At 34.0% G+C, this 16357-nt stretch overlaps 1 protein-coding gene and 1 non-coding gene across 11 annotated transcripts in view; both read left to right on the forward strand.

The window, feature by feature from the left end:
• The window catches only part of LRCH3 (leucine rich repeats and calponin homology domain containing 3), a 108917-nt gene that overhangs the window by 45634 nt on the left and 46926 nt on the right, over positions 1–16357 (forward strand). For 9 of the 10 annotated variants that reach the window (XM_059920906.1, XM_059920910.1, XM_059920902.1 and 6 more), the window contains 5 exons: positions 224–329; positions 4383–4519; positions 5685–5794; positions 13397–13490; positions 14842–14962. In XM_059920906.1, the coding sequence (XP_059776889.1) occupies positions 224–329; positions 4383–4519; positions 5685–5794; positions 13397–13490; positions 14842–14962 (568 nt within the window). The remainder of the gene's footprint in view (positions 1–223; positions 330–4382; positions 4520–5684; positions 5795–13396; positions 13491–14841; positions 14963–16357) is intronic. The other variant, XM_059920903.1, reaches the window with a different exon arrangement.
• TRNAR-UCU (transfer RNA arginine (anticodon UCU)) lies at positions 6684–6756 on the forward strand. Its single transcript has one exon. It is a non-coding gene; the product is annotated as a tRNA-Arg (tRNA).

Below are 16357 nucleotides of genomic sequence, written 5' to 3' on the forward strand. Positions count from 1 at the left end.
AATTAATGTAGATCTATATACAATGTATAGAGTCAGTCAAAAGCCTATACATTTTAAAAATTAAATGCTATTGCAAACTATGGGATTATTCTTGGACACAGAATCATAGTACTTTTTACAACAAGAGGGGTATTATCTTCTCCAACCTCATTTTACAGATAGTTTAAAGCATGCAAGTTTGTAATATTAGTACAATTCTTTACTTTGTATCTTTTTGAAATAGGATGTGAGCTGCAATGAAATTCAAACAATCCCTTCCCAAATTGGTAATTTGGAGGCCTTGCGAGACCTTAATGTAAGAAGAAATCACTTAGTACGTTTGCCTGAAGGTAAGAAATTGTGAAACAGTTTTTTTTGTTTTGTTTTGTTTTTTGCCTTTTTATTTTAAAGATCTCTCAGACTGATGGGCACTTCAAAAATGTATAAAAGTTACAGCCAGTATTTGAGATGTAATGGTTTCTTTAATATGTGCTATCTGTTCCATTGTGGATTTTAAAAGCTAGACTCTTCAGTGAAAAGCTCCAATAACTATTGAACAGTGATTGTAATTTTAGATCCTGTTAACTGATATAATTGATAACTCAGGGTAGGGTCACTGGAAATTTCAGTTGGCATAACTACTTAGGAGAAACATAACATGTTTTTGATAAGGGGATAGTTTAGTATAATGAAAACATTCCTGCAGTTAGCACTGACTGACTTAAAATGGACTTGATTGAATTTAATAATTTTATCCTTCACTGGAAATGTTCAGATAGAGGCTAATTAACTGTGTGGAGGTGATGTGTAAAATGAATAATGAATGGAGTGAGAGACTACACTAGGAGACTGGTTGTCTTAGGCTGACTATAAGTTCTGGTACATGTATTTGAATGATAAAAATGATTAAACAAATTAATTAAGTATAATTGATCAATCGTTCAAAAATATAAATTCATGAAAGAGAAAGCTATAAGAGAAAGTGAAAATGGTGAAAATCATTATTTTATTAAATCAGAATATATATTTCTTTAATTTTATTATGTAAAATTTAATATCTAAATGAGAGTAATGAATCACCCAGCTACATCAGTCATTAGCTCATGGAAGTTCTTGTTTCATCTATACTCCCATCCTCTTTCTCTTGCTCTGTCCTCTAGATTAACTTGAAACAACTTCCAGAAATTCATCTATAAACATTTCAGAATGTCTGTCTCAAAGATAAGGAATCTTTAGAAGATGTTTTCATGACATTGATTATCTAGGTTCTTCTACAAAATACGACTTCTAATGTACAGTAAATATTGAATTAACTAATGATGCTTTTGCTTCATTGTAGAATCCAGATGTTTATACCAATTTGATCCTGTATGATACTGAGTTCTAATATACTAGTGTGTGTAGCTTTGACATTTTTTGATCCCAAGTAAGCGTCTCAGAAAGTGACTTTTCCATTCCACTTTTATACATTTTCTGCAACCATACTACCCAAAATCCTGCATATCTTTCCCTTCAGTAGGCTTGTCCAGTAACCTTTATACCTTTTATCTTCAGAGCCTTCCTCATTTCCTCCTGGTTCTGCCTTCTACCACCTCAGCAGTGGGAATGCAGGCCATTAGCAGGACCGACCAAAATCATGACTGACATATAACTCAAAATTTCTATCAGGATTACCCCTCTACTCAGGACCCACCTACTGTGGTTGATCTTTAAAGGCTTACTAATGCAATAATACTGACTTAATATGAAATTAAATAATCAAAACAATTGGGGTTTTGGTGAAGATGAAAATCTGGGATTTCAGATGATGATTGCAGTCTGATAGTTTCATCATCTAATTTATTTCTCTATCTTATTTTGAATGCATATTACCAAGAAAATCGTCACACAGATAGTTTCAAATGTTTTTTTGTAGACTTATCTTGTAATCTCAGCATACTCAGTTAAACTGAGATGGCAGGAAAGCTTCATCCAACACCTACACAAATTAGTGTGGAAGTTCATGTTCCTTGGTGATCTCTAACATATTACAGTTTGGTAGATAAAGATATTATGTCTTTTGTTATATTGTCATTTTGATTTTAAATTAATTTTAATTTTTATCAAATACATTATTCAAAAAGTCAAATAGTAATAAGCTTAAAATAAATAATAGCATTCTCCTGCCTCAGCCATTCCTCTCTCCAGTTTCAATGGCCAGGCATATACCTTCAAGTCCTTTGACTCTTTCCACTACTATTTGCTGACATATTTCTGAATGATCTGCTTTTACAGCTATTGCTGGATTTATCAACTTTGACATCTTGTTTTTGTTGTTGTTTTTCTAGAGTTAGTAAGTCCTTTTTTAAAAAATTTACTTAGCTTTTTATGTACCCGTGGCTAATTCCTCCCTCTTTTTCCAGCAGCTTTATTAGTCAAACCAATCAGATTATGTATCTTTCTTTTTTTCCCCTGAATATCTCCCTCATTGAACCTTTTTTCTTTCTCTTCCAGTCTGGACTGGTTGTTCTCTGTTATTTTCTGCCTAGCTTTTCTTCTTCTTTGCTGAACTCTTATTCCTCTTATTCCTGGACTTCATGTGTATTTTCTTACTTTTTTTTTTTTTAATTTCAGCTTTATTGAGGTATAACTGACAAATAATTCCTCTTTCTTACTTTACTCCCTTGTTTTGCTAGAGGGCATCTTCTAGTAGTTTCCTGAGAACATGTGATAGGAAAACATTTTTTGAGATTTCACTTGAAAAAAAATATCTCTATTCTGTGCTCACCATTGATTAATAATTTGGTTATAAATTCTAGGTTGAAAATTATTTTATCAAATGATTTTCAAGTCTTTTTTCGCTTTTTGCTTTCAATTTTAAAAATTAATGGTTGAGGGACTTCCCTGGCAGTCCAGGGGTTAAGACTTAACACTCCAGGAGGCATGGGTTCAGTCTCTGGTCAGGGCACTAAGATCCCACATGCTGCATGGCACGGCCGAAAAAAAAAAAAAAAAAATTTAATGGTTGAAAATTTGATGCCATTCCCAATTCCAGTCCATTGTTTGTTACCAGTTTTTTCCTCTGGAATATTTTAAGGTCTTCCCTTTTTTTTCCCTACCGCTCTGAAGTTTTATGATGATGTGCCATAGTATGAGTTGTTTTATTTCAATAAACTAGATACTTGGTGGGCTTCTATCTAAACCAGAGATTCACGTCCTTCGTTCTGAGAAATTGTCTTATATCTCTTTTTCGATAGTTTCCTGTCTTCTGATTTCTCTGTTTTCTCTTTCTAGAATTTTTGTGAATTAGATATTGGACTCCTTTAATTGATCCTATGGTTTTCTTATCTTTTTTATTGTTCATTTCTTCATCTTTTTGTTTAACCAGGTGGTAAACAGTTCCAACTGTTTATACTCTAACCATTCTTCTGAATTTTTAATTTCTGCCATCTTATTTTTCATCTCTAAGAACCCTTGTTTTTCTCTGATTTTTTAAAAAAACATTCCTTTCTTGTTTCAGTAATTGAGTATTTTATCTCTCTGAAATTAGAGACATTAATTCTAGTTTTCAAAGTTTTCTTCTATTTCCTATATATTACCTATTTTTTCAGAGATCTTTTTTTCGATTGGCTTGCATGTTTTGATTTCTGTCTTACATGTTGGAGGCTCTTCTAAATGTCTCTGGATCATGTACTGTCTGTATAGAGCTAATTAGAAATTCCAAGTATACTGGGCAGGAATTGTATAATAGTAGTTAAGCAGTAAGCTGGATATTTTATTGGGGGAAACTCCCTATCAGTATCTAAAGGCCGTTTATATGGGACAGTATAGTTTCTCCAGAGAAAGATGTTTTCCTTCTTCTACAGTGTTGTGTATGTTCCTAACTACTGCCAGTCAGGAGCTGGGGATGGGGTGAGGTTGGGGAGGAAAGTGCTAAGGTCTTGTGGTTAAGTTTGTAGACTTTTACTTAAATCCTCCATTTTCAGCAGGGAACTCATCCTGACTTTCCATTGTGCCTGGGGTCCTTGAGTTCAGAGCCTTTCAATTCAGCTCCTGTCATGATTGGAAAGGAATAGTTACCTAGCTGCATGAGTTGGGATTGAAGATCTAGGCATCTGACCTGTTCTTTATACAGATTATCATGTAATCCTTGTGTTGTTCACACTTTCTGTGGTATCAGACCTAGTTTCTAAGACTTTCTGTTGTTCTGTAAGGGGTCAGACAGTTTGCTTTTCATTAATATTACCATCCCTAAGCAACTAGATTTCATTTTACGCCACTTTGCTGTATATCAGTTAATCACTACGAAAGAATGGAGGTAAATACTTATGTTAAGTCCATTATATTTAGCTAGAAGCTCCTGAAAAAAATTGTCTAGTTTTGAAATATCATTAATTGTTTATTTCCACCTTATCTCCCTGCAGAGCTAGCAGAGTTGCCTTTGATACGGTTAGACTTTTCCTGCAATAAAATTACAACAATCCCTGTTTGTTATCGGAATCTCAGGCACCTACAGATGATCACCCTAGATAATAATCCACTACAATCTCCTCCTGCACAGGTAAACCATAGTTGATTTGAAGTATGTTGTGAACTTTTTGACAAAAGATGAAGTTTAAAAGTTATAAGTTATATGTATTTATCTTTTTTTTTGGAAATTCAGTTCTTTTAAAATAAATTCACAACTCATATGTATTCTTTAGAAGCCTTGAATAAATGGGATGGAAGATAGGTAATATTCCAAAAATGTTTTTCCTTTCACTAAATTGACTTCTTTTTAATTTGAAGGAGTCTTCCTTACAGTTTTTTTCTAATAAAATTTGAGTTATTTCTTTCTAGTAAAACTTAAATGTAGACAGTGTAAATGCTAAAGACAAAATACTCAGCTTACAGAACTAAAGATCATCAATGTATTTCTCATGACCATTGTTTCTGTACTTTCCTATTTTCTAAAATCTTAAGTTCCTCGTTTAGTCAGTCTGGTCATTTGTTTATCAGTGACTGAAATGAAACTACTTAATAAAGTTATTATAAGGTAGCTTTACAAATAGATTCTAGACATTCTGTACTCTAAAAAGTGTTGACCAGCTTATATTTTTCACTGTAGCTTTCCTTACTCTGCAATTAATTGATGGTCTTGTACAAGCCTCTGTATGGCAGCTGTTAAACTTTATGAGTAAACTTCATAACTATAGAAAGGTCTCATAATCCTAAAGAATTTGTGTGTTGACTTATGGGACAGAAGTCAGTAGGTAGCAACAGAAGTGTATATAACTTTTTTAATCATTTCCTGCTTTTCTCTCTTACAGGAAGTAGGATTGAAAACGTAATTGTGCATGATTGTTGGATTCCTAAAAACAAAAGTTACCAATATAATCCATGGGGAGCAATGCTTTAAATCCCTGACTATGCCTAACCAATCAATATAAGTTTACTTGGTATTCTAACAGTGTTTATAATCATAAATTATTTATTTTATATGTTACTGAAACTTATTAGTGACTAGAAAACAAAAACCTACATTTATATCACTTAAATGCCTAAAGTAACAAATGATATAATGTTATAATCAGTACATTTTTAATATTACTGTATATACTTGATAGAAATGCCTTCTATTTCCAATATACATTAAGTAAAAATGTATTTTTATTTTAAAAGGCGAGGGGACACATATATTTCAGATGAGTAATAATTTGGTTGTATTTATATGTTACTTTGTTTAGATATGTATAAAAGGCAAAATCCACATATTTAAATACCTGAACATACAGGCTTGCAAGATTGCTCCAGATCTGCCAGATTATGATAGGAGACCCATGGGTTTTGGCTCCTGGTGAGTATGTTGTATTCTTTTATTATTATATTCCATCTCACAGAGAATCAAATAAACTGAACCTTTAAATTTACCTGACTCTTTGTTTGACCAAAGGGAAATATCCTATTCTGACACAATTTTTCTCAGAATGCTTATATTGAGTAAAAGTTGATTACATAGATGTGACAAAGTGTAGTCCTAAGTCAGGGTTTCTCAACCTCAGCACTGTTGATATTTTGAACTAGATAATTCTTTGTGGTGAGGAGCTGTCCTGTACATTGGAAGGTGTTTAACAGCATCCCTGGCATCTGTAGCACCTTCCAAAGTGACAAACAAAAGTGTCTCCAGTCATTGCCAAATATCCTCTGAGGGGTCCCCAGTTGAAAACTACTGGTCTAAGTGACTTGAATACTAACCTTGGCTCTCCTGTTAACTAGCTCTGTGACTTAAGGCAAGTCATTCAAACTTTTTGGGCTTCATTTTTCCCAGAGGGAGTGAAGGGGTTGGATTTGATGACCATTAATGTCACTTCACGATCTTTTAAGTCTGTGAATCCCTCAGCTACATATAACACCTGACTTTTACAAAGTTATTTTTTTGGCATTCCCAACCAATGGAACAATCTTAAGTAGCAGGAGTTAAATTCAAAAGGCCTCTAAACAGGCAAAATTGATGTCTCAGTGAAGGTGCAGTAATATTCATAGACTTTACTCAAAAGAGAACCCTTTAGGCCTTCTCTTAGAACTTGTCACATTTACGTAAAAGCACAGTCCTAACCTTCTCAGTGTCTTAGTCTAAAACAGATTAACAAACTTCTGTTTTGGTAGAGTTTCTAAAAGCAGGCATTAAAAATACAAAAATAATTTGAAGGAAAAAAGAAACTGTAAAAAGCAGATGCATAGGGAATTCCCTGGTGGTCCAGTGGTTAGGACTTCACACTTCTACTGCAGGGGGCCTGGGTTCGATCCCTGGTCAGGGAACTAAGATCCCGCAAGCTGTGTGGCGTAGCCAAAAAAAAACAAAAACAAAACAAAAAAGCAGATGCATATTCAAAAATTCAAGTAAGTGATAAACTCTGAAAGGGAGGAAGATTCTGTGTGAAAGAGGCACAAGGGGGCTTCTCATTGGGGTGGCTTCTCTTGTTGCGCAGCAGGTGCTCCAGGCGTGCAGGCTTCAGTAGTTGCAGTGCACGGGCTCAGCCGCAACTAGAGAAAGCCCACGCACAGCAAGACCCAACAAAGCCAATAGATAGATAGATAGATAGATAGATAGATCCTTTTAACTCTGAGAGGACTGAAAGCACATATGTGGTGTTAAGGAGGACATAAAAGGTTTTGACAGATGGTAGGGGTTAGGTCTTACATACAATGTGCTAATCTAGACCTCTCTTAGAGGAAGGATTTTGGCAGTGGGGGTGGATATGAGGAGACCCAGACCACTAATACCAAGAATTTTAAATTTTCTCCATTATCTCCTTTTCATTTCTTTTTCCTCCTACCTCAGTTCATTGCTTATAATATGGAACTCTTGTTTCTTATTTATAGAAGAAAGTTTTGTTTTTCCTATTTAAATATTTCTAAAAGTTTCTACTCCGGTACTCTTAAAGAAGATGTACAACAAATAAAAGTAGGTTTTCTTTTATATATACACTAATTTATTTTCTCCCTTGGAGTTAGTAATCCTTGGGAAGGAAAAGTGTTCCTCTCCTGAAATAGCGGAGTAGGAACATTAAACTGCTACTGTTGCCTTTGAGGTTTGCGTGTAAGACATGAATAGTGATTACTGGTTATGTGTATGTGAGGGTATGCCTGAAGAAACCAAGGAGGAAGCATCATTACCTGTATGAACAGTGAGCTTTGGTTGAGGGCTGCAGTGCTAATTGAAGAACCTATTTCTCTCTGTGACTCTGTCCTTAGTTTTGAAGACTAATTAGTCTTGGCCTAATTTTTTTTTTTAAATATAGCAATCTTCATTATTTTACTTTAAAAACATATCAGGGCTTCCCTGGTGGCGCAGTGGTTGAGAGTCTGCCTGCCAATGCAGGGGACACGGGTTCGAGCCCTGGTCTGGGAAGATCCCACATGCCGTGGAGCAACTAGGCCCATGAGCCACAATTACTGAGCCTGCGCGTCTGGAGCCTGTGCTCCACAACAAGAGAGGCCGCGATAGTGAGAGGCCCGCACACCGCGATGAAGCATGGCCCCCGCTTGCTGCAACTGGAGAAAGCCCTCGCACAGGAACTAAGACCCAACACAGTCATAAATAAATAAATAAAAAATTTTAAAAAAAATTCCTGCCACTTTGCCTCTTAAAAATCTCTTTAAAAAAAAAAAAAAAATCAAAAAATCCTGGGAAGAGACTTGTGTGTATTTGCTAAGAGATACAGGAAAGCTTCAGTCAATAGAGAAACCTTTCCTAAATAGGAAGTCTAAGTAGCATAAACATGTCATGTTTCTCCAAAGGAATTAGTAATTATAGATCTAATATATTCCAATCCCTATAATAATCCCTAATTATGCTCCCTAGGTTAATCTGTCTTATACATTTTCCATTTTTTCCAGAGTTATGTTACTTTATTTATATATATATAAAAAACAAAAATATTTCCTTCAACTCCTCATGTACCAGCAAATGAGACATCGTACTTTCATGTCTTTCTCACTAAGGTACAGATTAGTAAGATTGCATTGTAGTTAGCAGTGCATTTATTCAAAATGCAGTCATGGAGTCAGAAGGCCTTAGTTCTAGCTCTGGATCTCTGTACTATTAGGCAGTTCACTTAACCTCTCTGAACCTTGGTTTCTTCAATGTGATCTTTACCCTGTTTATATTCTAACAGTAGTTGTGAGGATCAAATGACCTGTGTTTGAAAGTGCTTTGCTCACCATAAAGCCCTATATGAATATTAGGCATTAGAGTTATTAGCTGTCTACTGTGATCTTGGACAAATTTAGTCTAAGAGTCCTGTCTTGCTAAAGAGAATTTTTATTAATCCTGTAGCTCTTCAGGTATTCAGTACAAGTTACTGCTGTGGTAATTTCAATCCTTAGTTGCAACTTTCTAACTACTTTTGTGTAGCATAAAAACATCACACAGTCTTTCTTAAATCATTTTATAAAGGTCACAAATGTTTTTACTCATTTTCAGATGTAAATGTTTCCAACTCCTTTAGCAATTTACACTGTTGTGATAACTTTATTTTATACAATGGCACACATTTTTTAAAATAGTGATCTAAAGTGAACTATGCTTTTTTGCTCTGATGATTTTAAGCAGCTTTATTTTATAGACTAAATATATTTATTTATGATGACGTGGCAGTGAGCCCAAACGAAGGAACGACTAAGCAACTGGTAAGAAAAGTCCTGCCTCTGTAACCCCAGTAGTGGAATTAATTCTCTACAACAAGCCTGAGCTTGTGAAAGCAGTGGCCATCCTTTATTCATATTTATATTCTAAGCACCTGGAAAACTGCCTGGCATTCAATAAATGTTTGGTGAACTAAACTCAAATGAAGCAGATTTAGTGACTCTCTCTTAAGGACACAGTCTTCATAGAATGATAACTTTTATTTAATGCTTTGTACCAGGCTTTGTGCAGGTCCTTAGCTTATATTTTCTCAAGTAATCTTTATAGCAACTCTGTGAGATAGGTGTTGTTAATCTTTTTTTTTTTAAACTTACGAGAAAACAGGTTGAAAGAGGTAAAACGGGTTAATTAAAGTCACATAGCTAAGAAATGATGGTGCCAAGTTATCAGTCCAGATCTGTTAAACTATTTGAAAAAAGCCATATTTTAAACTCCTTACTGCACTATACTGATTCACAGTTCATCTCCCTGCCACACAGAGTAACATAAGCATTTGAATCCATTTTATGCTAGGTAGTTTACTAAAGAGACTGGACTTTCTAACAGGACATAGCTGGAGCCTGGCTGGCACAACTCTTCCTGGCCTCACAAAGGCCATATTTATACATAGGGTGACCATCTGTCCTAGTTTACCTGTGACTAAGGAGTTTTCTGGGACACAGGACTTTAGTGCTAAAACCAGGAAAATCCTGAACAAACCTGGAGAGTTGGTTAACCTATGTCTCACTTTAATCTTATCAGTTTAATCTCTGAGGCAGAGCAAATATGTGGAGAAGCTAAAGGTAACTGAATAAAGAAGATAAAATAATAGCTTAGTGCAAAGATTTTTTTCTCTTTATGTTGCCCACTTATAAAATAGCACAGTAAAATTAGGCTTACCTTGATTGGTCACTTCACAGAAAATACATTATATAAAACAGTATCCTCTAGAAATCTGAAAATCTTTACTTGAAAATTTTACATACTATTAAAAAGTACTGTTCAGTAAATCCTGAAATACATGTATTTCTTTTGGCATGTGCAAAAAAGAATTCTTTAAGTATGGCTTAAATATATATTTCATTAGAAAGCTTTTAAAATTAGGTACCTTGGCCTGACTTTGCTGTGATAAAACACACACAGTACCTGTCCTTAAGATCTGGACTCTAAAACAGGCATAAAAGCAGACATGTCATGTAGACAGTATACATAAAACATTTTACTTAAATGCTAACAATTGGGAGATCTAGATGAAGGGCAAATAGATATCATTGTATTACTCTCCCAACTCTTGTGTAGATATGAATGTTTTCAAGATAAGAAGTTGGGGGAAATTCACTACTTTTTTTTTAGAGAGAAGTAATTTTAGAATTATACTGAGACACTTATTTTGCTAAATGATCTTTGTAGTGGAGGGTAGGAAAATGAATTAGATAGCTGGAAAGTGCCTATATTTTTGGATCTTTATGATCAGCATGTTTAGCACATTGGACAAATAGGTCTGTATATTACTAAATACATACAAGGTAAGATCTTTATCAGTAAAAATAAATGACAAGTTATAAAAGTGTCTTATATTCACATAGGGTTTTTGTTTGTGTTCTTTTGTTTTTACTTAACACCTTTCACTTTATGTGAAGGCATATGAGTAAGAATGTTTAACCTCATTTTACAAAAGTTAAGCAACTTCTTTGAGCTAATAGTTGGTTAGATTATCTGTGAAATCCAAATACATTGCTCTTTCCCTGTACCTTAGGTTCTGATTCATTGTGACAGCATGACACAATAACTTTTTTAAAGTTATGTACACAAACTATGTAAGAATACATGGAATACAAAATTTGATACCAGAAGAACACTACATATTTTAAATTTGTACCATTGAAAGTTGTTTTCACCCTAGGCAGTCTTATTAAATGAAATGCTAATAGACCAATTTTTAACAGAGTCTTTATCGTGTTTTAGACTTCAAATTAAGCTAACTTTTAAAACTATGTTTAAAAACAAGTAAAAACTAAAGCTATAAACAAGTAAAAACTAAAGCTATAAAACTTTTAGAGGAAAATATGGAAGAATATCTTTGTGACTTGGGGTGGGCAAGGATATCTGAGGACACAGAAAGCAATAACCATTAAAAAAAATGATAAACTAAATTTAATGAAAATTAAATACATCTATTTACGAAAAGAAAATATTAAGAAAACAAATAGGCAAACCACAGACTGGGGGAAAATATTTACAAAATACATATATGACAAAAGACTTGTATCCAGAATATCTAAAGAATACCTGCTTATACTTAATGTTAAAAAGACAAACAACCCAGTTGAAAAATGGACAAAAGGCTTGAATAGACTTTACAAAGAAAGATATATAAATGGCTAATAAGCACACAAAAAAGTGCTTATCATTAGTCATCATCGAAATGTAATGAGATACCACTGCACATCTACAAGAACGAATAAAATTAAGACTGACAACACCAAATGTTAGGATGTGGAACAACCAGTGCCCTCATATTGCTTATGTAATATGATATGTAAAAAGTAAAACTGGAACATCCATTTTGGAAAAATGGTTTGGCACATTTTTTTTAACAGCTTTATTGAGATAAAATTTACAAATAATAAAATTTACCCATTTTAATGTGCAATTCAGTGAGTTTTGGTACATGGATACAGTCACAAAACTACCAACACAATCAAGATACATATATTTTTATCACCCTCAGCCCCAGACAATCACTGATTGGCTTTCTGTCAGTATAGTTTTGCATTTTCCAGAATTTCATAGAAATGAAATTGAACATTATGTAGCATTTTGTCTGGCCTCTTTTACTTAGCAAAATATTTTTAAGATTATTGATGTTGCATTTTTAAATGGACAAAAGATTTGAACAGACATTTCACAAAAGAAGATAAATGAACGGCCAATAAACACATAAAAAGGTATTAAATATCACTGATATTAATTATCACTAGTCATCAGAGAAATACAAATTAACACCACATTTTATACCCATCAGAATAATAACTAAAATTAATGACTGGGAATACAGTGTTGGCAACTGGAACTCCAATACATTGCTGGTGGGAATGCAAGATGATACAACTACTTTCAAAAACAGGTTGGCAGGTTTTTTTGTTTTTGTTTTTGTTTTTTAAGTTAAACCTACGCTTACCATACAATTCATCCATTCTACTCCAAGGTATTAAAAACATCAAGAATTTCACTGACATGATGCTGAGTAGAAAAAGAGTACATATTCCATTTTTATGCATTCTGGAATAAGCAGAACTAATTGTATTACTTTTCTATTGTTTCCACCCAAACTTAGAGGCCTAAACAACACAGATTTATTATTTTATGGTTGTGTAGGTCAGAAGTCTAAATCTTGGTCTCGTTGAGCTAAGATTAAGATGATGCCAGAGCTGCATTCTTTTCTGTAGGTTTTGAGTAGGATGTATTTCCTTGCCTTTTTCAGCTTCTAGAGGCTGTCTTCTTTCCTTGGTTCTTGGTCTCCTTCTTCCATCTTCAAGCTAGCATTGAATCCTCCTCTTCTATTTCCCTCTTCCATGTTTAAGGAACCTTGTGATTACATCGAGCCCATTCAGATAATTCAGGATAATCTCCCTAATTTAAGGTCCTCTGATTAGCAACCTTACTTCTATCTGCAACCTTAATTCCCATTTGCAATGTAAAGTAACACATTTATGGGTTCCAGGGATTAGATCTTGGACATCTTTGAGGACAGTCTATACTAATTAAGGTGAAAAGAATTTGAATGGTAGTTGCCTCTTAGCACATAGTGGTGAGGTGAGGGAAGTTGACTGGGAAGGGATGTGTGGGAATTTTCTGGCGAAGTAGAAATGTCCTATATCATGATAGGTGTGTATGTTACAAAGATGTATTCATTTGTCAAAGGTTTGTGCATTTAAACGTATGTAAATTTTACTTTAAGAAAAAGAGTACTGTTAAAAATAAAAATAATTGAGGGGGGCATTGGGAATGGCTGGAGGAATAGATGAAGTAAGGATGTGGATATTTTTAGAGCTGGATAATGAGTACATGGGAGTTCATTATACTATTCTATCTACTTTCTTTGAATTTGGAATTTTTCATATTAAAAAGTTAAACGAATATTCATTTCATTCTAAATAGTTAAGTCCCTGAATGCCATGAAAATGTTTATTAGTAAAATTGCATCTATTTCAAATGTTAATTTTTAAAATATCAAACTTTACATTAACAACTGAAGTTTCTTTTTGACAGCCACGAAGAACTGTACTCAGGTCGCCCCTATGGAGCCCTTGATTCAGGTTTCAATAGTGTGGACAGTGGTGATAAGAGATGGTCAGGGAATGAAGTAAGTGTTTATTCTGCATGTTATAACTTATGATTAAGGAAAAATAAAATGATGAAAATGGAAAATGTCTTAATTGGACTCAATTTCTTGTTATATAAAATATAGAATAGCCAAGAGAAGGGTAAAAATCCCACATAGTCCTACCATCAAAAATGGTATTATGTTTCTTTACCATCTTTTACCTTGTGTGTTTTACATGTTTGTTACCTCATTGTGTTGTATAAATAATTTTATATCCTGGACGGTCAAATGGGAACTGAGCCAGTTACAACTGAAACCTGAACTTTGAGGGCCTGTATAGCCTTGAGCAGAGGTGGTAGAAGGGGAACTGTAAGGTGAGAAAATAGAACTGTAGGCTGATGGGTAATGAGATGGGAACCTTAATGGAGAGTATCCACGTGCTCAAGATAAATAAGTAACTTTCTCAGCTAATTATATCATTTTTCTCTCTCTTTTTGTTTTTTTTTTGGCTGAGTTTGGGTTTTTGTTGCGGTGCGCAGGCTTCTCATTGTGGCGGCTTCTCTTGTTGCAGAGCACAGGCTCTAGGCGTGCAGGCTTCCGTGGTTGCAGCACACGGGCTCAGTAGTTGCAGCGTGCAGGCCCTATAGCATGCAGGCTTCAGTAGTTGCAGCACGTGGGCTCAGTAGTTGCGACGTGCAGGCTTTAGGGCGCACAGGCTTAGTTGCTCCTCAGCATGTGGGATCTTCCCGGACCAGGGATCAAACCCGTGTCCCCTGCATTGGCAGGTGGATTCTTAACCACTGCACCACCAGGGAAGTCCCTCATTTTTCTCTTTTAATTATCAGCATTATGTTTTCTCTCTTCTTTTTAAATTACTAAGGTATAATATTTTAGCTATAAGTTAGGTTAAATGATTAAGGTTTTGTTTAGCAAGACTAGTAATGTACCATTTGTAACATTGTTTTATTGGGAGTCTAAAGCAAATTAATTTTAGAATACAGCCCATTTGTCATTTGGAATTGCTTGGGTATTTGTGCGTGGGTGGGTGTGTACATGATTGTGGCTATATCAATACAGATACATTTATGTCAATACTTTAAATTCATATATGTATGTATATAGAGTCATATATACCCTATTCTTTTTTAAAATTGTGGTGAAATACATATAAAATTTACCATTTTAACCATTTTTAAGAGTGAGTTTCAGTGGCATTAAGTACATTCATATTGTTGGATAATATGTGCATCTCTAGATGCATCTCTGAAACTACTTTGCTATTTCTTCTTAAATATAAATTCTAACGAATTTATATTATATCTGTGTTTTAAGTACCATGTTGTCTAAAATTTGAAATGATTTATTTTAATGTTTCTGCTATTTTTTTAAGCCTACAGATGAATTTTCAGATCTGCCTCTTCGAGTAGCAGAAATTACTAAAGAACAAAGACTACGAAGAGAAAGCCAGTACCAGGAGAATCGCAGCAGTATAGTAGTAACAAATGGTGGAGGTAAACATGATTCCTGATGACATCCAAAGTCTTTATAATCTCTCTGACTTTTTAAGTGGCCTTTTCACATCCACTCCTTTTATTTGTGTATCTGTAGCTTCTTCCAGTCTTTCTTTAAAGACCTCCCTCCTCTTCTCATCTGATTAGAAAAAAAATGTTTTCTATTAGGGTTAAATTTCAGTTTCTCTGTTTCAGACTTGCAATTAAAATACAATGTTTTTCCCTTATTCTTATTTTGGGAGGAAACTTTACTAAAGACAGTTTACCTGGAATAGATCTTTGTTAATCTTGATTTAACCATGATCTTCTTTGAAGTACTATTCTCCTTTTTAAAGATTCTCTTTGTGGTCATTATTTGACCTCTTTTAGGAATTCAGTACATTTCTTGATGTCTACCTTTTCTTTCATCTGGAACTGTGCTCTTCATGGGCATCTGAATCCAAGTTTTCCTTATTCTGGTATTTTAAAATCTGTAATTTAAATTAAAAAAATTTTTTTAATTTATAATTATTTTTATAGTTCATTAACAGAGCTCTTTCTGCTTTCTTGTGCTTTTGAAGCAGACTCTTGATTTTAGCATTCCATTCAATATTGCTTTAGTTTGAATTACCAAATCCTAATGTTTAAATTTTAAGGGCCAGCTATAAGGGAGAAATGACTTTGATTTTCCAGAAATCTATTATATTATCTAAGAAGACCTTTCATCTCTGAATGATGAGTTCAATTAAATGGTTTGCCCCGCCTTTTTTTCCTTACCATCTTATATTCTTTTTTTACTGCTGTCACTTACCATTTCAGTACTTTCCATTTTAATCTTGCTTTTGTATGAGATATCTTTCCCATTGGTTCATTTCAGACTTAAAATAATCTCTAGATCTGTGCCACTAGCCACATGTGGTTATTGAGCATTTGAAATGTGGCTTTTCTGAATTGAGCTGTACTATAAGTATAAAACACACATCAGATTTTGAAGCCTTTGCATGAGAAAGAGAATGTAAAACATCAATAATACTTTATATTGATTATATGTTGTAATAATATTTTAAATATATTGAACAAAGTAAAATATATTATTAAAATTAATGTCACCTTTTCTTTTGACTTTTTTATGTGGCTAATAGATAATTTAAAATTACATGTGTGGTTCACTTTCATAGCTTACGTTCTATTTCTCTTGGATAGCACTGGTCTAGACAGTATGAAAAAGTGGTGTTGCTTTCTTGGGAGATAGTTATAAAATGAACTGTTGATTTAGTCACACAAGTTTGTAGCACATTGGAAAAATGCATTTATGTACCTGGTTTCTAACACGGGTGTAGACTTAAAACCTTTTCAGCCTTTTATCTATTTATATAATTATGATAAGTCAATTCATTTTTATATTAACTGCAGTTA

Source organism: Balaenoptera ricei, chromosome 4 (assembly GCF_028023285.1).
Source record: "Balaenoptera ricei isolate mBalRic1 chromosome 4, mBalRic1.hap2, whole genome shotgun sequence".
NCBI classification, from domain to species: domain Eukaryota; kingdom Metazoa; phylum Chordata; class Mammalia; order Artiodactyla; family Balaenopteridae; genus Balaenoptera; species Balaenoptera ricei.